The sequence below is a fragment of the Lycium barbarum genome, chromosome 1 (assembly GCF_019175385.1).
Source record: "Lycium barbarum isolate Lr01 chromosome 1, ASM1917538v2, whole genome shotgun sequence".
Classification (NCBI taxonomy): domain Eukaryota; kingdom Viridiplantae; phylum Streptophyta; class Magnoliopsida; order Solanales; family Solanaceae; genus Lycium; species Lycium barbarum.
The window spans coordinates 7397719-7421341 of record NC_083337.1 but is presented as its reverse complement, the minus strand read 5'-3'; the positions used below and the strand labels follow the sequence as shown (position 1 = coordinate 7421341).

The following is a 23623-nucleotide window of genomic DNA, read 5'->3' as shown; positions in this document are numbered from 1 at the left end:
ATATCCACGTGCTGATGACTCTTGAGTTGCTTAGCAAAGCAAGTTACCAAACGAAAACATGTGATACATTACTGCTTCTTGTGATAAAATTATTATTTTTTGTGAATGCATCACTAATTTCAAGAAAAAACAATATTAGTAATTATTAATCACTATTCAGTCAACCCCTTCCCCACACATCTACATCACGCCTCTACTAAGTGAGTAACTTTTTTTTTTTTTTTTTTAATTTATTTGTTAAAAAAATATACATTTATATATTTAAAAATAATTACTTTAAACATTTATTTCGCCCTAACGATAAAATTTTATAACCACAATAATATCTATTGTATGTTTAAAACCACAATTTTCAAAGAGTTTTATTTTTTACTTAAACTTTTTGGTCCCGTCAAACAGCGGAAAAAATAAAAGAAGAGAATCCAAAAATATAAAGGATTTAACCTTTTATTTTAACTTGTTACAACAAATTACTTACCATTTATTCTATATTACAAATTATTAATACTGTTAAATAAAGTTACGTTAATTAACTTTTAAGTGACTTTATTGCATAAGTATATTTTATATCCCACCTCCCCTTCCCCTCCCTCTTTCTCCTAAATAATACTCTCTCCTTCTCAATTTATGAGACATCATTTTACTGAACATGAAATTTACAAAATAAACAAAGATTTTTGAAATTTTTAGTTTTAAATAAATTTTAAATATTTGCGTGGTTATAAATTATATCATAAAATTAAATTATTTTTAAATATAAAAAGATATTTTTTTTCGACAGCCTAAAAAGTAAAGTTTGACACGTAAATGACTCTTGAGTTGCCTAGCAAAGCAGGTTAACCAACGAAAACATGTGATTATATTACTACTTTTTGTGATATAGTATTATTTTGTGAATGCATCATTAATTTTGAAAAATAAATAAACTAATATATGCAATTAGTAATTACTAGTCAGTCAACCCCTCCCCCACATGCCACATATCTACATTCTCATTGGTTACTTTTTAGATCCCATTCATTTTCTTTTTTTCTCCCAAAGTTATTTTGCATTTTCTGTTTCCACCTGAATTTCTCAACCCAATACTCTGTTTTTTCTCAGGTAAATTCTATCTTGCCTTGCTATTTTTCATCAGAATTCATTCACGTTGCAGTCTTTTTTTTTTTAATCGTTGGAAATCAAAAGTAACAGTTAGGGTGTTTTTGGTATGAAGGAAAATATTTTCTAATTAATTTTCCTATTCATTTTCTTGTGTTGGTATGCGTTGGAAAATGTGTCATTTGTATATATTCGATGCATTTGAATTCATATTGCAACTTTTGGTGGTGGGGGTGGAAGGTGGAGTAGGCAGGGGGTGGGGTGGGGTTGGGGATGTATTCGCGTGTTTTTGTTGTTGGGAAAATATTTTTCTGAAAAATATTTTTCGAGATATTTAGTGCTACAAGACAAGGGAAAAGAGGAAAATATTTTTCGTCATGCCAAACACACCCTTAATGTCATCGAATTCAATGCTTTCTTTAACAATCTCATGTTGGTTGAGGTTTCAGATTGTAGTCTCTTTATATGGTTTTAGGAAATTCACACCATTTGAGCTAGCTATGGGGTTGAATTTGGTCTAATGTTCATTTTTTTATACTCTCTTTGTCCCAATTTATGTGGCACAATTGGGATTTTGAGTGTCAAATTTCTTAATTTTGATCGGAATTTTGGGCAAATATTTTTTTTTTAATTTACATATTTGGAAATTACTCCCTCGGTTTCAATTTATGTGAACCTATTTCCTTTTTAGTTCGTGCCAAAATGAATGATCTCTTTCCTAATTTGGAAATAAATTCACTTTATGAAATGATTTACAGCCACACAAATATTAAAGACTTATTTTGAACCATAAGTTTCAAAAGTTTTCACTCTTTCTTAAATGTCGTGCCCAGTTAAATGAGTTCACATAAATGGAAACCGGGGAGTATGTAAGAAGTACTTTAAGTGGCAATAATTAAAAATTTAAAATATTCAAAGGCATATGAAAAAATTACAGCAAAGAAGAACTTTTGACTCTCGAAAGAAGAACTTTTGACTCTCGAAATGCGAAAGGTGCCACATAAATTGAAACGGAGGGAGTAATATGTTAATCCTGATATCAGGTTACCTAATATTGGGCTCTCCATCAGCCCATGCATGTTATCTATGCTCAAGATATCTAGTCCTAAGCATGTGATAGGCATTAGAGTTCTATATTGATTGCGGGAATGACTTGTATTCTCTTTAAATGATTTTGGACTATTCTCACCAGTTGAGCTAGCTTTTGGAGTTGAGTTAGATCAATAATCCAATTTGCTTAACATCTTCTGCACAATATATATTTGTTGAGTGTTCCATTATGAGCTTTCCACAAAGTGAATACCATAAATTCAATATGTTCACAGCCTTGTTTCCCTAGTTGACATGACATCCTTCATTTGATCATTTTCTTTTCTTTTGTTTAACTCAGCCTATGTGCGAAGAGGACGATTGTAGTAACTTAGTAAGTTAACTACCACCCGAAATAGTCAAAAACTATGAAATAGAGGATTCATGTGCCTCAGAGGATGACTAAGTAGTTGAAACATAGGAGTAATAACCTATATATCTCAGTTTGAATCCTACCTACAACACTCGCCCACCTAGTCCAACCTTCGGCAAGTTCACCTGACAAGTAGTCTTGTGAGTTTTAGCAGGCTGACGGGTGGATTAGTAAAGTTGAACAAAAAAGTGGCCCTGCCCGAACGCCACCAATTCAGGAAAATTTGGATATAGAAAATTCAATTAGCTGACTGTAACTAATTGAGATTGAGGGATAGTTGATTAATTAATTGATTGATTGTATATATAACAAGTAGCATATTCATGTATGCCAACTCCTTTTGGTCTGCAGATAGCATTAGTTATGGCTACTCCTGAGGACAACTTCAGTGGCAACTTGGAGAGAGAGTTCTATATACCTACCTATATACTTTCACCGGATGCAAGTCAGGGTGAAGATTTACATTTGTCTGATGTACCTACATGCCCTGTACTAGTGTTTATCAACTCTAAAAGTGGAGGTCAACTTGGTGGAGATCTTCTTCAGACATATCGATCACTTCTTAACAAATATCAGGTATTGTAGTTGATTTCTTGATTCACATAGCAAAGCTTGGTGAATGTAAATTGTGAGATGAAATTGAAATAAATTCTTTTTCGGACATTTTTATCAATTTCAATTGAAAAGTTAGAACTTTAGGTCAGGTTGTTACAGTACCTCCAATTCTTTAATGGGATATGGAATTTAGAGACACCACACCACTCCATTTCTCTGTTTCCTTTTAAGCCTGAAAAATTTATGGCTCTTTTACATCATTTTGTCTTTTCTGTTCTTTCTCTTCTCATTTCATGAATTTAAGCAGATCATTCATTTGCATTTAACTTTTCAGGTTGTTGATTTGGGAGAAGAAACTCCTGATAGTGTTTTACGTAGACTCTACCTGAATCTGGAAAAGCTAAAGAACGATGGTGATGAATATGCCACCAAACTTGGGGAGAGATTGAGGATAATTGTGAGTACATTTTAAATAGTTTATTATTTCTATGGAGTTTCTTATAAATTTGCCAGATGATTACTTTCCAGCATTTAGCCCTGACACAGCTGCTTACTAGGTTGCAGGTGGAGATGGCACAGCTGGCTGGCTTCTTGGAGTTGTATCTGATCTCAAACTATCTCAGCCACCACCGATTGCTACTATGCCTTTGGGAACTGGAAACAACCTTCCATTCGCTTTTGGCTGGGTAAGGATCTTTAGTTGAAACAGCTCAATTAACCAATATGTGCTGGATATATTCTTCTGCCAATTGTTGCTCCAAATGGAGTTGTGTGAGAGAACTGTTAAAATGCTCACTGCTATCTTGCTGAGTAACTTTTTTTTTTAAGCTTAGCTTATGCTATGATGAAGTTACCAATTAATCACATGAAATTCTTGTAGACAAATCAGCACATAGACATTTTCGCTTAAATTAGTAGCTGGGTTTCAAGTTCATTTCATCTGTAACACATTGACGTGTATCCATCATGGAGGATGATACACCATATAATATGCATTTGTTGTAACTGGCAGGGAAAGAAGAATCCAGGAACCGACCAGAACTCGGTTATCTCATTCATGAAGAAAGTAATGGATGCAAAAGAAATGAAGATAGACAGGTTATTCCATTCAAATGGTTCAAAGAGTTAGTTCGTGTATTTTTACAGTTGCTGCTGTGAGCTTTTCTAAATTGAATGATCCCTTTAAAACGACGTTCAATTGTTCACTAAGATTCCTGCCAGTGGCTGCTACAAACTGGAGTTATTGTATGCTCTAACCAAATTTGAGTATCCGGTTAGAATTTTTGAGATGAGAGTCTGTAATTTACAGTTAATCTAAATGCATGACATGTAGGGCTCACGAGTAATAACATGTTTTTCTTTCCTAGAATGGAAAAAGAAGGGGAAAAGTAACATGGAGAAGTAAAATTGTAGGCCCGACGTCTTATACGTGCTATTCCTTTTATCTTTCCTAAAGAGTTTGGTTTTGTGGGACTGGACAAATGCTTCAGTTGTCTTAAGTGGGGACTGATAAGTATCCTAAACCGGTTGATGAAATCATGAAAGACTAATACATTTGAAATGGCATACGTGGTGTCTAGTTGCAGTGTCTTCATATTTTTGTAGGTTTCTGGTTTATCCTGCAGTAAACAAAAAAGTGATTACTGGAAGCATGCACACCTGTTTTTTTTTTTTTTTGGTGTATTATTAAATGGGGCCACATTGTGTAGGTATTATGTGTATTGAGACAACTGTTGGTAACATGAAAGCTTAGTTCACAAAATAGAAGTAACATTAGCAATGTTGATACTTCCGTAAACTCTTTCGTTTTATGGTTGTGTTAAGGACAATTATATATTCAAAACCCGGTGGATGTGGGTTTTAAAAATATCATTTTTGTCTGTTATTTTAAAAACTTTTTGGTTAAAATATTACACAACCATAATAAACTATTTCAAAACTTCATAAATTTTCTAAGTTTTTTGGAAGTTCTGATTTATCAAAAAGAGGTTTTATGGCAGTTCTAGTATTGCTTTATCCGATATTCTTATTAAGGTTTGACGATTTGTCTAATTTTATACAGTACTCACAATATTATAAGTGATTTTATAGTTTAATTGATGACACTGATTGAGACCAATCAGCAAATATTGAATAATTTGCCGTTTAAACAGTTGGCACATTCTAATGAGGATGAAAGCACCAGAAGAGGGTTCCTGTGAACCAATTGCACCACTTGAATTGCCTCATTCGTTGCATGCGTTTCACCGGGTGTCTTCATCTGATGATCTTAATGTGGTAAGAGCTGTACATAAGGAAACTTCTATACATGAATAAATTACAGTATCATACTAGTCTACTCTATCTTTCATGTGTGCCTAAGGTCCCTGTCATCTGTACTTCTCTTTTTGGTGTTACATTCTTTGTGACACCTGACTGTATGAAAACCTCTGTCTCCTGCTCCATAAACCAAATTGTGGCATTATCTTAAATCTTTCTTTTGGTTTTGTTCTTTTCCTTTTTCTATACAAAGGCGACTTCATTTGGAAAAGTGGATATGGTTGGATTGGAATATCATGTTTTACAATTGCTTGCAGTGTGCTAATTCATTGACCTCTTTATGTAAAATATTCTAATATAATCTTCGCTACAGAATAAGGTGCAAGTATACCACCAATTGTAATGTAAATTGAAATACTACAACACACTTATCTCTGTTATAAGTAAGCCTCTTCTACACTCATTAAAGCCAATACAGTTTTCGAACTTGGTTTTTATGTATTTACTTGCACATATGAGAGCCTGCTTCAGGCTAGGTATGTAATTCCACTATGACGTTCATATCCAAATTTCTTGTTTGATTATTAAATGACCAGTGTACACATGCATGGATAATTTGTGGGTTTTGGGAATCATATTCCATTTTATCATCTGTTACAAATCTTTGCTGAAAATGAAGAGAGCATAAGCTCCTCTGTTTTCCTTTTTCTTTCATAACAACAATTAAACTACTTATTTAATATCTCACAGGAGGGATTCCATACATTTCGTGGAGGATTCTGGAATTATTTCAGCATGGGTAGGGAATATTCTCCTGATTATGAAATACGTCCCTGAAAGCCATCCAACATTTTCATTTTTTCCTGCCACATTTGATAACATCAAACAGGAAAATATATGATAAGAAAATCTACCTTACTTGAGGTTGGAATAGCTTATGCCCCCGTGAGGAGTATTCAAAAACATATTGTACTATCTTGTGGTTAATCATAAATATTTGATACTAGAAAAGACAAAACTATCTAAATTAGTGAAAAATGGATTCTTTTCCACATTTAGACTTTTTTTCCCTTTTGATATACATAATCTTTTTGAGTACATGTTACCAGTGCAGGTTGATTTTAACTATTAATGCTTGTTGAACAGTTTTTTTTTTTTTACTAATACTAAGGTGAAAAAGAAGGCCAAAGTAACTAGCCATATTGCCATTTACTTCCATCTGAACTGTCTGAAGGGACATTCCTACTATTTAATAAACCTGCCAACGTTCTCGTTTTAGTATTTCATTTTATAAAACTCCCATTTTATTAGCTAATTATTAGATTTCGCATAAGATATGAGCTATTTGGCCAGTGAATCATTCCAAAAACCATACTGACTCTTACCTTTATTCTTGGGTCAAAGTTGAATAATCTCTATATTTTTTAAGATGGCGCCTTTCATAGTGAATTCATCGTGTAAGTTTTGAAACCAGAAACGAGGTTCTTTGTATTATAAAACTAGAAGAATCAATTGATAAAATTTTGGAACAAGTCAGAGCTAATGAGGCTGAGAAGGCATCATTGGACCATGATTTTTCTGAATGACAGCCTCTATTTGGATGCGAAAGCAACTAAGTATTGTAGTTGACATGAATAAGGTGGCTACACGTTTTGTCTCAGAACTGAAAAGGAAAGCTGAGTGTATTTTGAAAGTATTATGCTGCTTGTACTATTGTTTATCTACTATCACATCTATCTTAAATTCTCTCTGTCGTCAGGGATGGATGCACAAGTATCATATGCATTTCATTCAGAACGAAAGATGCATCCAGAAAAATTCAAAAACCAGCTTATCAATCAGGTATTAAAGTGAATGGCAGGATTAAGATGACTTGGCTCCACTTTTATACATTTATTCTTGAATGTGAGGAATTAAGATGACTTGGATCCATTTTCATATATTATCTGAATCATTGTGTATCCTTTTGTAGCAGGGTCAATGTAGACCTTGTACTCAATGGATTTTAGTTCTGCGCTACCTGAAAAAATAGAAAATACAAAATTATTGTGAATGTTAGCAATTGACTGAGCTGATAAAACCGATAAGTGAGATGTAATGGTTCTTGCCCAGGAGGGAAGCAAAGGATTTGTGAAGATCCTTAATGTATCAGAAACTTATTTGCAGCTTCATTTTTCAGACATGAGGTAAAAGGAGGTCTTGGATTTCAGCTTATTAAAATTTGGATAGGTCAGATCTCCTGATTTATATCTCCCTTGTTGAGACCGAAGACAGTTCAAAGTTTAGCTTAAAATGGACTAGAGGAGAATGCCAAAAAAAAAAAAAAAAGGCTCTCATTATCCTAAGCTAGTTTATTACTTATTAGAGTATTAGGTGATGGGAATAAAAGGATGAAGGATAGGGACTGTTCAAGAAGGCTTGTTCTAGTTTCTTTTGCATTCAAGTTTGAGAGGGAAAGCGGTGAGAGCGCGCTTATTAGAGATAGCTATGAGAGGATTCAATGTTACAGTGCTTTTTCTTCCTAGTGGTATGTCATTGTATTTTATAGTTTGGATATACATTTGCTTCTAAGATCTATGACACTTCTGGGGACTGTTTTCCATCCATTTCTGTTCATGTTGCTTCTCGTCCATTATTTTCATTAGCCTGTGATCCACCTTTGTCTTAGGAGTAACATGCTTCTAGCAATCCACATTAATCAATGTGATGATTCATTGATAGGATCTCGAGGGATTTTGCTTCTAGTCATGAGATTATACGTGATTATTCTACAGAGATAAGTTGCATATGATAGAGGGATCAGTTGCTTGCAAGTTAGTTTGTACATGTGAAGAAATAGAAAGTACATTTAATTGATTGTTTGACCAAAAATGTTTTGGTGGGGAAGTATAATTTGCACTTCTCTTTATTGTGCAATGATTTGTGAATTATTTCAATCAATCAACCAGCGAGATTTAGACTGCATTCTCTGTTATGTAATTAAGGACATTCTCCAATTCTACTTTTGCTCATTTTTTTCATTATGTTTTCCATTTTTTCCCAAGGGAAAAGCAAAGCACAATAACCTGCAAATAGCATGGTACTGAATGATGTAAAGTTTGTAACACAGTTGAGCAATATGGAGCAATTTAAAATTGCGACAGAATATTGTTTAGATCACGTTATGTACTATCAGAAAAGGGAAATCCCATTTTCTGTTCAGCTTAGTATTTATTAAGCAAATGGAATTGATGGTCTCTATTGTCAGTGTTCATGCTAAAGTAGAGTTAGTGTATTTTTTCCTTGAGGTAGTGATTTAGGATTCTCCGAGATTAAGCCTCTGGTCTCCTGCTGTACTCTGGGCTTATATAAATGCAATACCTGGATTACATCATGAAAACAAGCATTTCATTATCTTCTTAATTAGGTGTTATTTGTGGAAGTTTGCCTTATTTTTTTTCTGGCTTTCTCCCTAGAGTACATATGCAAGGCTTGGATGTACGCAAGGATGGTTTTTTGCATCCCTTTTTCATCCTTCTTCAAGGTGAGTCTGCAGTGTGCTTTAATACGTTACTTGTAACTTTTTTTTTTTTTTTTACTCAAAATTTTGAATAATTGTAATGGAACCTCTGCCACTTTGAGTACCGAGGGGAAATAATTAGCTAGATATGATTAATTTAGTTAAGTCTCCTCGGAACAACCTAGAGGATTTCTATTACATTTATATTTTTAATTATATAGTGATGGTGGCCGGGCCAAAATTAATAACTGTGTATCAAATAGTCAAAAATGTTAATGTGCATTTCGGTTGGATTGAACCCCCAACTTAACATTCAGAAATTTATTTCTACTCAACTTTTGATATAGTGCTTTCTCCATTTATACTAATTGTAAATAGCCATATATATTTCCTTGAACTAACAATTGAAAACATGAAAAACCAAAATTTTGTGGAGAACTCAGTAACTGCTACAGGTCAAGGATTTCCTCATTTGTCTGACGCATAACTTGTGCTGTTAAATGTATGCAAGTAGGACAAACATCATGCTTTTCTAAAATATATAAAGAGTAAAGAACAGCAATTCAAGTACATATTTATAGGATTCATTTCCTTACTATCACCTCTTGATGGTGTATATTATGAGAATATCCGGGTTTACATTTACTGCAGGAACATAGCTCAACTGGCCAAGGTCAAGATAATGAAAAAGCATGGGGAATGGCAAGACCTTCACATCCCTCACAGGTAGCATCAATTATTTGTTGTAAAGTAGAAACTTTAGAAGACCACCAGATAGTCTACTTTTTGTGTCTCTCTTCAAATAAAAGATTCTGGATTTTCTCCTGTAGTATAATTCAGGTTGCATGTGGCATCTATCTCTATGTTTTGCAAGTTGATTGCCAAACATGTCAACTTTTGAGTTATTAACATTTTTCTTCTGCTGGCTGTCGAATTATACTTGCAGTATCAGGTCAATTGTGTGCCTAAACCTGCCTAGCTTTTCTGGTGGCCTGAATCCATGGGGAACACCAAATAGCAACAAACGCCATGATGTATGTACTCTATTTGATTCTTCCTCATCTACCTATTTTTTTGGCTGTTTTCATTGTGTGTGAGATTTGTGTGTTTGCACGTGTGGTGATATCAACAGATTCCTGTCTTAAATACTTTTTTCCCTTTCCGCTTTTTTCTATTCTAATTTATCTTCACATCCATATACCTATGGACAGAGGGACTTGACTCCACCATTTGTTGATGATGGCCTTATTGAGATTGTTGGCTTTAGAGACGCTTGGCATGGAATGGTTCTTCTTGCTCCAAATGGCCATGGGACACGTCTTGCACAGGTTTGGGATATTAATTTGTTCTTTCAAATACAACTGCGTGTATATATTATGCATGCACACGTAACATACCATAAAACTGAGCTGCATATTTTCATTTGAATTTTTTATTCATTTTCCCTGCTTGTAGGCACATCGAATCCGGTTTGAGTTTCATAAGGGTGCAACTGACCACACATTTATGAGGATCGATGGGGAACCATGGAAGCAGCCCCTTCCCATAGACGATGACACTGTTGTGGTAGAAATCGCTCATCTTGGCCATGTTAAGATGCTTGCTACACATGGTTGCAGATCCAAAAGTATACACGACCCTTCAAGTCATGTCAATCATGATGGTGATGACGGGGATAGTGGCGGTGAAGAGGATTCGGTTGTTGAAGAGCAGAGAAAGTTTGGGGCAGCAGATACATTCAAAATTCCTGATGAAGTTGACATTTCTCATCTCAGTTAATTCTTTAATCCCTCTTTCGTTCAAAATTTTCTTCTATGGCAACCTCCATATTAATTCGCGGTATAGCAGATTGAAAGGTGGTTCGTGTGGGGTAATATGACATTGACATTTCAGTATATGCATAGCGAATTTTCTGATCAGTTGCAATGTAAATGTGAAAGTTGAAATTGTAAGTAGATGATCCTGGAGATGCTTGTAGACGTCTCCCTATTGTAACTTGAACTTGGAATTTCAAGAAAATCTCATATTTATGCTATTCATTTATTCTGTGCTATCTAGATGAATCATGTACCTAAGTACCCACAATCTTCAAATAATTAAAGAAATTATGAAAAATTTGATATCTCCTTCAATGTGTTAAAATTTCGCTATTTATGAAAATTCGTGTTCCATTTTTCGGTTATACTGCATGGTCATCTATTCCATTTTATGTGGTATTGTTTGGAGTATGAGGTTCAGATCACTTAATTTTTTCAGTATGAATTCAGACATAACCTTCAAGTTTCTTTTAAATGAAATTTATATATTTAGAAACTACATAAAAAATACTTTCTTCCTCCTAATTTAGGTTACATACTTACCCTTTTTAATCTATTCTAAGAAGATTTTTTAAGTTCCTAATTTAGAAATAATTTAATTTTAAATTTCTCATTTTATATAGTCATACAAATGTCTGTATCTTTCTTTTAGATAACAAGTTTCAAGAATTTTTATTTCTGTCTTAAATTCTGTGTCTGGTCAAATACAGTCGTATAAATTATGACATGAAGAGTACTATAAAATGGAGTTAACTTTTCTTTTTCTTTAGTTTCTCCTTCAACACTGCCATGCCCAATCACCCACTTCTGAAAAATTGAGTTTGACAGAGTCGTTTACAGTTTTACTTGCATCAATAAACATATAAGTTACCAATCGTCCTTTTCAAATATAGCAAGTATGCTCAAACATATCAAGTAACCTTTACCAAAATCAATTTAGATGGTGGATTTGTTTGAGAGGTCCAACTTTTCAAACAAGAAAATCATAAAAGTTCCTAAAAAACACTCACCAAAAATTTATCTGTATTCAATATTTATATCATATCATGCCAATTTATCATAACGTGCATTAATTAACTACAATTTAATTATAAAAGTATTTGAAAAATATGTACCATGTATTCTTTCGATTGATGTAAACACCGAATGAGCAAATTTTTACCAAATACTCTCCTACTCCAACGTGCGTTATGCATCTTCAACGTGAACACAGATTTGTTTAATTTTAAAAAAATGTTCATACTTGTATAGATTATATAAAAATGATGAAGGACAGTACTAATATATATTAAACAAAACAATATGATTACTATAATTTAAAAAGATGTCAGACGTTATGCTTTTTTGACTCATAGGTTGTTTAGCAGACTAAGTTAACTGATGGAGAACATGTTATATATACTTGCAAATCTGAAACCTTATTTTCAACGAAAAGTTTTGTTTTTTTCTGTTTCAGCTGAGATTTTCCCATCAAATCCTCTGCTTTCTTGAGTAAAATTTCTCTCCTGGCTAGCTTATTTTCTTTTTAATTTGATCTAGTTGGGAAGAAAAAAAACCTCTCGCGCTTCGCTCGCTTGAATTTGACTTTGGCTTTAGTCAAATGATTTGATTGATTGAAATTCAAATTTTTGTTCTTCTCTTTTCTCTGCCTACATTGAATTTTATGTTATATTTTTGTTTAAGCATTACCACCTGTGTTTCTTGTGCTTCGTTTATAATCGCATTATTTCGTTATTGTTACTATCTTTTTACCGAATGCTATGTACTGCTTTTCCTATCACATCATTTCGCTATTTTAACTGCTTTCATTATTTCCGTACCCCCTTTTTTAAACTATTGCGAAATGCTTTCCTTGAGTCGAGGGTCTATCTGAAACAACTTCTTATAGAGTCTATAAGGTAGGAACCTCTTCAGACCTCACTTATGGAATTACACTGGATGTGTTGTTGTTGTTCTGTGTAAGCATTACATATTCTGGTTTTGGTTTAAACGTTACTGTTTTTGTTTCTATTTAAGAATTACAAATTCTGCTTAAATTATTCTGGTTAAGAAAACCGTAAATCACCATCACAGGAAGATGAATAAGAGGAGTCAAATGGTCACCTCAACTAGTTAATTGATTTATGTATCCTGTATTAGTTTTTGCTAAATTATTCAAATGATCACCTCAACTAGTTAGTTGATTTATCATTTATGTATACTGAATTAGTTTTCGACCAATTTATTCAAATGATCACATTTCTTGTTACCTTACTTCTTACAGGTACAGTTAATTATGGAGACTGTTGATTCCAACTTCAATGAGAGAGAGTTCTATATTCCTACATATATACTTTCTGAGGATGAAAGTAGTGATGATGTAGATTTGGCTGATGTACCTACATGCCCTGTGTTAGTTTTTATCAACTCAAGAAGTGGAGGTCAACTTGGTGGGGATCTCCTTCATACTTATCGATCACTTCTTAACAGATATCAGGTATTCGTTTAAGCTGGTTTCCTTGAACTATATAAGAAGAAGCTAAAAATAATCACTTTTCCTAATCATTTTTACCAATTCTTCAAATAAAGAGAGTTAGACTTTAGGGAGGGGTAAAGAGGGTTGGGCACTGAGGTGGCATGTCACGTGGCGTCCACTTCATCGAAATGTTGTCAGTGGTACGTGGGATTGAGTGTTCACCTTAGACAACCCTAACGAAGGAGGGGTATATTTGAATTATTTAGGTAATGGCGGGGTATTTTTATATAAATAGTATAACAAAGGGTAAAATCGAATAAATTTGACCCTAAATTTTCTCAGATTCGAATTCCATTTGGGTTGATGGCTTGATGGTAGTTAATTTGAGCTGGGGGATAGAGACCTAGCTATTGGAGGTTTTGGGCGTTGAAGAAGACAATAGTGTCAATGCCGAAACAATGATCATGTTCTTCACCATTTAGGGGTGAACCTGGATCACTTCTCGTAGTTTAAGAGCAAATTTGACATTTTTCTCTTGTAAAAAATGTTCATGTGTCAGGAAAACTTCTATCGTTAGTTAACACGGTCAAATCTATCTGATGTAAGTAATGACAAATGTAAATCAAACCTCATTATTAATTAATAACAAATTTGACCATTTCACAAAAGTTCAAAGGGATGGAAGTAAGAGCAAGAACAAGGTGGGGAATATGGGGATTTAGTAGTTAACCAATTGGACTACCATGGTTCCCTGATCCAATAGTTAAGGGGTTAAACGGAAGTCCAGGTTCTCAATCATTCATTTTTCCTTTGAAGATATATAAGAAAATTATTTTTTCTTTATCTCACTCAACTTGCTTTTGCAGTACGTTTATAGTGCCTAGTATTTATAAGACTTTTTTAGCATGTACCTACTCTATTACATGTACATAGTTTAGTTCTTAATTTTCTCACTACCCTAGTTCATGAATAAAATAATAAATTCAGTCTAAGATATTATTCCGTTCACCTTAACTTGTCCACAATAAATTCTGCACTCCCTTTTGGAAATATTATGCACATGTTTTAGTATAATACTCATGTTAATTGGTGCATCTCAATAGATTTGGAAAATGATTTAAGAACGAGTAGTTAATGCTAATGGTAAATAGGAAAAAAAAATATTTTTCTCTTAATATGCTAAAGTGGACAAATAAGAATGAAAATTTATTTTTAGTACAGTGACGTAAATGTGAACGGAGGGATTAATAAACTTCTAATTCATGAATTAAGATAATTCATATACTAGCACAGAAATCAAAACATTTTTGTTCTTCCAATACAAATTTCATTTTTTCCAACATAAAATTGCTTATGCAAAATTTTGAGTCCCCCGCTAACAGCAGCACTTCAATATGATGAATTTGATTTTCAGGTATTTGATTTGGGAGAAGAAACTCCTGATAGTGTTTTACGCAGACTATATCTGAATCTATCAAAGCTCAAGAGCAATGGTGATGAATTTGCCACCTTACTTGAAGAGAGACTCAGAATAATTGTAAGCACAAATCTTCCACAAAAAAAAGAAATTACTCCTTTTGTTTCAATTTATTTGCTTACTTTCTTTTTTAGTCTGTTTAAAAAAAAATATCTTTTTTTTTTTTTCGCAATTCTTTAATTCTAACACTTTCCATGTGACATGTTTAAGGTCGCAAGATTAAATGACATTTTGATACATTCTATATAATTTCAACTTTCGACGTGACATGTTTAAGGGCACAAGATTAAATGACATTTTGGTACATTCTATATAATTTCAACTTTCGACATGGCATGTTAAGGCCACAAGATTAAATGAGATTGTGGTACATTCTACTTATGTTTAATTTAACACCATGAGATTCAAGAGTCTTATATTTACTTTCTTAAACTCCTGTCGATTCAAAACCAGACAAAAAGAGAGTATGATTTTTCTATAAGGTTTCTCATAAATTTACATGGAATTGTTGTTTATTTATTAGGTTGCAGGTGGAGATGGCACAGCTGGATGGCTTCTGGGAGTTGTAGCTGATCTCAAACTATCTCAGCCACCACCAATTGCTACTGTGCCTTTGGGAACTGGAAATAACCTTCCATTTGCTTTTGGATGGGTAACAATATTTAGCTCAACTTAGCATCTACTCCCTCCGTCTCAAATTATCTGTTGTGATTTTTAAAAATAGTTGTCTCAAATTATTTGTCGTTTTAGAAGTTCAAGACAAAATTAATTATTTTTTTCCGTTTCACCTTTAGTAGTTATTTTTCTTTAAGACTACAAATACCTTAATTTGGGGTGATATTATGATTGTTCACATACCAATGAAGGGTAAAATAGTTTTAAAAAATAAAACCTTCTAATTAGTGTTTCTTAAGGAGCGTGTAAAAGATAACCACGATAGATAATTTGAGAGAGATGAAATATGTTGTAGCAAGTTAGTTACCATTTTACCAGGTTATCAACTAAGCTTATCATGGAGATTTAGAGAAAATGACCAAAAGAGGTCCCTTAACATTGATAGTAGGTTCAAAATGGTCCCTTACCAGCTTTGGTCTCGTAAGTTTGCCAAAAGTGAGCACTTTTGGTCTCTGTAAGATATTTAATAAACTCTAAATGTTAAATTTAATCGGAACTGTGAAAATAGAAAATATTCACATAATATGTCGTAGCAGGTTAGGTAAAATATTGTAGCGGGTTAGTTACCAATTTTACCGGGTTACCAATTAAGCTTATCATAGAGATTTAGAACAAATGACAAGAAAGGTCCCTTAAAATTGATAGTAGGTTCAGAAACTTAGCAGTTTTGGTCCTTTAAGTTTGTTAAAAGTGAGCACTTTTGATCTTTGTAAGATATTTACCAACTTCTGATTGTTAAATTTAATCGGAACTGTGAAAATAAAAAATATTTAACGGGAACTCACATAATTTGGAAGTACAGATTTTGTAGTTTATGTTATTTTTGGTCTATGTCAAGAGTGTGGTGTATTTTTGTGTCTGGTGTATTTTTTTATGTTGCGGTTTTTGGTGTTTTTGGTTAAGTTTTTTCTTCACAATTTCGATTAAATTTAACAACCAAAGTTCTGGTAAATATTTGACAGAGACAAAAAACACTCATTTTTGGCAAACTTAAACAACCAAAACTGCTCAGTTGGTACTTAAAGACTATTTTGAATCTACTACCAAAGATAAGGACCATTGTTGTCATTTTCTCTAGAGATTTACCTATTATTAACCCCACTGTAACGGTAAAGACATTATACTTTACCCAATATAATGACAACCTTCCATCAAAGTGATTTTACTGTTACTCTTATGTAAAGTTTTGTGACTTTACTATTATAGTGGGTAAACTTCAGTTACTTTAATGTGTCAAAATAGTTTCGTGATCTTACTGCTATAATGGGGTAAAGTTTATTAACCATACATGAAATGAATTCTTAGGCTATGCTATGTAGAAATAGGTCAATCACATGAAATTCTTGAATACAAACCAGTATCTAGACCATTTCTCTTAAGTTAGTTGCTCGATATCAAGTTTATTTGATCTGTAATATTTTGATTTACATTCAGCATCGAGGACGATACATCATGTAATATGCAGTCATGGTCATTTGCAGGGCAAGAAGAATCCAGGAACAGACCCTAACTCGGTTATCTCATTCTTGAAGCAAGTGATGGATGCAAAAGAGATGAAGATAGACAGGTTATTCGATTCAAATGGTCTAGTCTTCTTTGAGATAGTTCAAGTGTAATACAGTGGCTTGTGTGAAATATACTCCTTAGGAATTGGAGAACACTTTTGGAGTCTTAAGTTGGAACTTGGAACCAATGAGTATCCTAGGAATTCTTTGAAATGATGAAAGTCAGCCTAAATAAAAAGAGATATTTGGAATGCCAAAATGCTCTCTAGTTGCAGTGTCTCCATATTTTGTAGGTTCTTAAGTAGTTTGTTCCAAAGTAAATAAAAAAGTGATTACTGCAACCTGATAAGTCCAGTTGTTTTATTATATTTCATATACTATTGGTAATGGGGCCATATTTTGCAGATCTATTATTGTGCGAAATGTTGGCGATATGATAACTTATTTAACAAAATACAAGTAAACATTGGCAATCCATCACTGTCAACATCTCCAAAAAGTTTTTCTTTGTTTTGTGGTCATGTCAAGGACAACTATAGATGTAGGAATTTTTAATATCACTTAGGTGGGTTGTCTTAGAAGCATCTTGGTTATAATATTATAGAATGATACTAAGCTACTCCTTTTTTTGAACTTCTGAAGTTTTTAAGTTTGGTTGAAATTATGATCTGTCAAAACAAAGTTTTGTGGAAGTTCAAGTATTGCTCTGTCCTATATGCTTGTTGAGGTCTGATGATTTGTTTAATTGAATACACTACTCAGAATATTATAAGTGATTTCATTTTATAATCGATGACCCTGATTCCTCATTCACATTCAACAAATATTGAAAAATTTGCTGTTGATGCAGTTGGCACCTTCTAATGAGGTTCAGAGCACCAAATGAGGGTTCCTGTGATCCTATTGCACCACTAGAATTGCCTCATTCTTTGCATGCATTTCATCGGGTGTCTTCATCTGACGAACTCAATGTGGTAAGAGCTATACATAAGGAAACTTTTATTTTCTAACATGAATAGAGTAAAGTTGCAATATTGGCTCCATCTGTCATGTGTGCTTGATGTCCCTGTCACTGGTTATTTTCTTTCTGGTTTTACATTGATGACACGTGCGATGTTACCTAGAAGTCAATAAAGTGTAAAAGAAAACCATGGTCCAGGTTGAGGCTTGGTCAGATGTGATTCCATTTAAACATTCCTACACCAAAATTCTAAATTATTAGTATTAAATGAAAAGTAAAAACATGTATATTTGCACTAATACGCATCGATAATTACTAGATTTGGGGAATCACCTTTCATTGTCTTGTCTGGTTCAAATGTTTACCCCCCCTCCCCATTGATCCTTTTTATAAACAATTTATCTAACATTCGACAGGAAGGGTGCCACACATTTCGTGGAGGATTCTGGAACTATTTCAGCATGGGTAAGTGCATATACATACACATGTTTTATGAAAACTTGATTTCTTTTTAATTTTTATGTGCATGATGTTTTGAGTGAATGTCACCAGTCTTTCTACGTCCCAAGGTAGGGGTAAGGTCTGCGTACACTGTACCCTCCCCAGATCCCGCTTTGTGGGATTTCACTGAGTATGTTGTTGTTGTTGACATTTTGAGTGAATGTCACCACTGCCCAGCTCGCTCACATTGCCGGTCCCAAGCCCGGATAAAGGAGGAGGGTTGCCGAGGGTCAATCGGAAACAGCCTCCCTACCCAGGTAGGGGTAAGGCTGCGTACATCTTACCCTCCCCAGACCCCACTATTGTGGGATTACACTGGGTAGTGACCAAGACCAAGACCAAGTCACCACTGCAGATTAAGTTTAGTTACTAATGCCACTGTGAAAAAGTGATTGCTGGTGCACTTTTTTTTTCTTTTTGTGAATCTTTTAAATGCCAACAGTATTTGGGCTAATGACATTGACCTCCCTTCTAAACTGTCAAAATTCAAGAGACATTCCTCTAATTAAAAAACATGCATCAACCTTCTTTGTACAGGATTCCAAGCAACTTAGTATTCTATTAGACATAAATAAACTGGCTATGAGTTATACTGAGTGCATTTTAAAGAAATTGTACTACTCGTACTATTGTTTATCTGGTACCTTTGTTTCTGTCAACAGGGATAGATGCACAAGTATCATATGCATTTCATTCAGAAAGAAAGATGCATCCAGAAAAATTCAAAAACCAGCGTGTCAACCAGGTAATGAAGTGGTCGTCAGGAATTAACATGACTTGGCTCCAATTTATATGGAATTTACATTTACTTGATTGCTTGACCCCTTGGGGTGCAGCTTTTCCCCATACCCTGCTAACGAGAGATGCTTTGTGCACCGAGCTGCCCTTTATTTTATTGCTGACCAAAAATAGTTTGGCGGGGAAGTATATTTTGAACTGCACTTTAATATTCAACGGTTAATGAATTAGTGTTGGTACCTAAGAAGTATATGGGCAAGTTTGTCTCAACAGAGGATCATTGTTTGAAGATGATTCGATTTTAGATAAGTATTGATTCACATATTGAGGATCTCCGGTCCGTTAATTATTTCTCTTGATTGTGTATATGGTCCTTAATGTCAATAAATAGATGGCTTAAGTAATTTGCAAAGACCTGGATTAATACATCCTGAAAACAAGCATTTCTCATTCTTTTAAATTTGGTAGTATTTGAAGGGGAAGTATGAATTACCGTATTTTTGTTTGCTCCTTAGGGTACATATGCAAAGCTTGGATGGACACAAGGATCGTTTTTGCCGTCCCGTCTTCATTCTTCCTCAAGGTGAATCTGCACTGTGGTTTAATGCTCTAGTCCTTGTAAATCTTTTCATACTAATTTAAGTGATTGTAATGGTATCTCTGCCACCTCGAACACCTAAGGAAATTAAAATTAAATATGATTCTTTAGTTTAGTCTCCTAAAAAACAATCAAGAAGAAGAAATCAGGATTTTATATCAAATAGTCAAAAAAATGTTCCCGTAATCTTCTACTGGATTGGAGCTCCAACCTTAAATTCAGAATTAATTTATGCTCCACTTATTATATCTATCGGTTGCGTGTGATGCCTTTTTCTTGTGTAAGAATATTCAGTGCCCATGTATATCAACTTAAATTTATTATTGGAAACATGAAAAACCAGAACTTGTGCAGAACTCAATGACTGCTACAAGCCAGTTACTCGCTCCCTTTGTTTTATTCAGTTCCTGCTTCCTTTTCGTCATAGAATTGTGTCCACTTTCTTGAAATAAAAACCCTTCTTAACACTATATAAAAAGTTTTTTCAACAATATGACTAGTAAAGACATTAAAATGCAGTAAAATGTGAACTCTTGCTTAAGGAACAATCCCCAGCAGCCCCCAGAGCTTAGCTCACTTGAGTTAATTTAATGGGGTGGCCAGTTTCTACCCTGCTATTTAAGATATATCCAGTTTTTCCAAAATATTTAACTTGTAGCTAGTATTTAACTCAATCCTCCTCTTCCTCTTGCTTCGCTACTGCATCTCTTTTTTCCTTCTTCAGTTGCTTTGCTGCTGCTTCTTCGTTACAAATTCTTCATTCTACTCTGCTGCTGCTGCTTCTTCTTCTAATTCTTTTTAGGAGCAGCTCCCTTTTCTCAGACACACTTGAAGTAGCTTTCTTCATCTGCTGATATTTCCAAAAAATTCCACAAGTTTCTTAGGTTCTGGATACATCCTTTACAACTTTGTCGAAACAAAATCTCTCGTACTTTTTTGCTAGGCTAGCATCTTGGTTTATTCTAGTATCTTCATTTCAGCAGTTATCTCTTCAGACAACTAAAATTTCAGATATGTATGTCTGAAGTGTTAAGCTTTGGCAAGGCATACTTCAGACGCATATGTCTTAAAGTGGCTAAGCTTACAAAAGACTATGAACTTCGGCTATGCTTTAAATAGGGGTCCTAAAATCGGCTATCGGTGCACTTCGGTCCTATTTAAGTGGAGAAGGGTGAAAGGAGGGCCCATCATCCCTGAGTTTTCCAAGGCTGCGGTTGGTCCTAAGGTTTGGTATGAAAAAAAGAAAATAACGATGCCCAGCAATATGACAACTTACAGAGGGATGAAGAAAGAAACAAGCATAAACTTCAAATTGTGCAGCTATCATAGATATCCTGATTTGTCCTACTCATAACTTTTGCCGGGTAATATGTACAACTACGAAAATCATCATGCTTTTGTTGAACACATCAAGAGGGAATGAAGAATATTTCATGTCATGCTATGGTTCAAGAAAGTATCTATAGGATTCAGTTATCTTTACTATCCCCTCTTTGATGGTATATGTTATGAGAATTTACATGTTTGCATTTCCTGCAGGAACATAGGTCAACTGGTCAAGGTTAAGATAATGAAAAGGCAAGGTGAATGGCAAGACGTCCACATCCCTAGCAGGTAGCATCAATTATTTACAATGTTGGAACTCTAGAAGACCACTAGATATCATCTCGTTTTTTTTGGATAACCAAGAAATCCTCAAGCGCCAGTGGCACTCAGTTTGAAACTCTCTGGATAATGAGTCCGCCCCTTTACCCTTCTCCACTTAAATCCCGCAATTTTGTCTCTCTTCAAATAAAAGATTCTGGCTTTTTTCCTCTAGCATAATTCTGATTGCGTTTGGCGTCTCTTTCTCTCTCTTTCTATATATGTCTGTGTGTGTGAGAGAGGAGCTAGCGCGTACATACGTATGTATAATTGCAAGTTGATTGCTAAGCATGACAACCTTTGAGTTATAAACTGTTCTTTCTTCTGTTTGTCCAAACATGCAGTATTAGGTCAATTATTTGCCTAAACTTGCCTAGCTTTTCTGGTGGACTGAATCCTTGGGGAAAACCAAATAGCAGAAGACGCCGAGATGTATGTACTCTATTACTAGATTCTTCAGCCTTCTACTTTTCTTTTTCTTGGTGCGTGCATGCTTCTGTGAGCTTCCAGGGATATCGATATTTCTGCCTGAAAACTATTTCTTGATTTCCCCCCCTTTTTTTCTTTTTTCTTTCGAGAGTGTGGTCACATGCATGTGTTTGTCAATGTGATGGCAGAGGGACTTGACTCCACCATTTGCTGATGATCGCCTTATTGAGGTTGTTGGCTTCAAAGATGCTTGGCATGGAATGGTTCTTCTCGCTCCAAACGGTCATGGGACACGTATTGCACAGGTTTGGCATAATATTGTGTTCCTAAAACTATAAGTATGCCTATATATTTTATGTGAACTCCCGTATTGTAAGTTAGGATGAAAAGGTTGCATAAGATCTACATTAGTGTTTCGGCATAATTTTTCACTTTATTTCAAAATTAGTGTTTGGTTATAAAATTTCCAAATCCAACTTAGAGTTGGATTTCAAATTTGGAAAAATGCTCCAAACCTGTTTTCCAACTCCATCTTTTGATCTTCATAAATTTCAAATAAAATGCTCTATTCTCTTCTTTGCAAAAGGTACAACCATACATAACTCTTTCTTCAACTCCAACTTCATAAATTCCAAATAAAGTGAATTATTTTTTGGAATCGATGGTCAAACGCCTACTAAGAAACTTGCAACTGATTGGCCTGCAGTTTTGTTGCTTAAGGGCATATTCATAGAGAATTTGTCTGAGAGGAACAGATCCTTTAGAGCTTTGAAAAACCAGATTTTTGTGTCATGGAAGCTGCCACGGCTTAGTGATAAGAGCGCAATAAGTAATTAATGTGTGGGTTAGGCACACGTCACAGGTTCAAACTCTGCCACAGACAAAGACCTGGTATATAATTGGATAGGGTAGAGTCCATTGTCAGCCGAGTTTCGGACTGTGCACCACTTATATTCGGGGATTTTTCGGCTAGAAAAAGAAAAAGATTACCTGATTCACGCTAAAAACTAAGCTGCCTATTGTCTTATGTTTGTTCAATTTTCTTTCTTGTAGGCACATGGAATCCGATTCGAGTTTCACAAAGGTGCAGCTGATCATACATTCATGAGGATTGATGGGGAACCATGGAAGCAACCTCTCCCTGTAGATGACGACACAGTTGTGGTAGAAATATCTCATCTTCGCCAAGTTAAGATGCTTGCTACCCATGGTTGCATATCTAAAGGTGTAGATGACCCTTCAAGTCATGGAAATCATGATGCTGATGGCGAAGACGACAGTGATGAAGAAGATTCGGTTAGGGATGAGCAGAGAAAGTTTGGGGCAGCAGAGACATTCAAGATTCCTGATGACATTGATATTTCTCACCTCAGTTAATTCTGTAAACCATGTTTGTTCAAAATTTGCTTCTACAACCTCCATATTAAGTTCATGTGGGGTATGATGGCATTGATATTTCAGTACTTGCATAGAGAACTACTAGGTATAAGGTTCGAGAGACCCTTGACGACTCTCTTCAGGAACATGTAAACTTTATATAGGCAAGGTTTGAGCCTAACTCGGTTTGGATTGTTGTTTTCTAAGGTTTTATAATGTACCATTTTGTTTTGTACTGTGGATACTGATAGATATATAGTATTGTTTGTCGTGGTTTATGATTCTCGGACTCTTCAAAAATGTTTACATATGTGTGTCGGATTTTCCAACAATAGGGGATTTTTTTTTTAGAATCCGATAAGGGTGCGACATCAAAAGTGAAGAGTCCGCGCAACTTAGGTTGTGGTTTAAGATAATTTTTCTCGTCATAGTTGATAAGTTCGCTAAAATACTCATAAAAATAATTCAAGACAACTTCTGTCTCATTTATCACCAATTATGCCTTGAAATAAATTAAGCTACTAAATTCAAGCAACTCAAGAATTTAATTAAATACATGTTCATAATTTTAAC

At 34.5% G+C, this 23623-nt stretch overlaps 2 protein-coding genes across 3 annotated transcripts; both read left to right on the top strand.

Moving 5' to 3' along the window:
• Positions 1-918: 918 nt before the first annotated feature.
• LOC132630823 (diacylglycerol kinase 5-like) lies at positions 919-10926 on the top strand. Of its 2 annotated transcripts, none has more exons than XM_060346426.1 (13): positions 919-1101; positions 2912-3136; positions 3450-3572; positions 3673-3801; positions 4128-4213; positions 5269-5392; positions 6125-6173; positions 7134-7216; positions 8830-8897; positions 9525-9599; positions 9820-9907; positions 10085-10201; positions 10329-10926. In XM_060346426.1, the coding sequence occupies exons 1-13, from the start codon at positions 934-936 to the stop codon at positions 10650-10652; spliced, it is 1659 nt and encodes a 552-aa protein (XP_060202409.1). In that variant the 5' UTR covers positions 919-933; the 3' UTR covers positions 10653-10926. The 2 variants fall into 2 exon arrangements, with proteins under 2 accessions (XP_060202409.1, XP_060202416.1); XM_060346433.1 differs by lacking the exon at positions 919-1101 and adding an exon at positions 2360-2521.
• A 1147-nt stretch (positions 10927-12073) lies between these two features.
• On the top strand, positions 12074-23292 carry LOC132630814 (diacylglycerol kinase 5-like). Its single transcript, XM_060346417.1, has 13 exons — positions 12074-12181; positions 12954-13166; positions 14560-14682; positions 15146-15274; positions 16779-16864; positions 17653-17776; positions 18180-18228; positions 18927-19009; positions 19518-19585; positions 21140-21214; positions 21589-21676; positions 21862-21978; positions 22727-23292. The coding sequence occupies exons 2-13, from the start codon at positions 12966-12968 to the stop codon at positions 23048-23050; spliced, it is 1467 nt and encodes a 488-aa protein (XP_060202400.1). The 5' UTR covers positions 12074-12181; positions 12954-12965; the 3' UTR covers positions 23051-23292.
• The last annotated feature ends 331 nt before the right edge of the window (positions 23293-23623 follow it).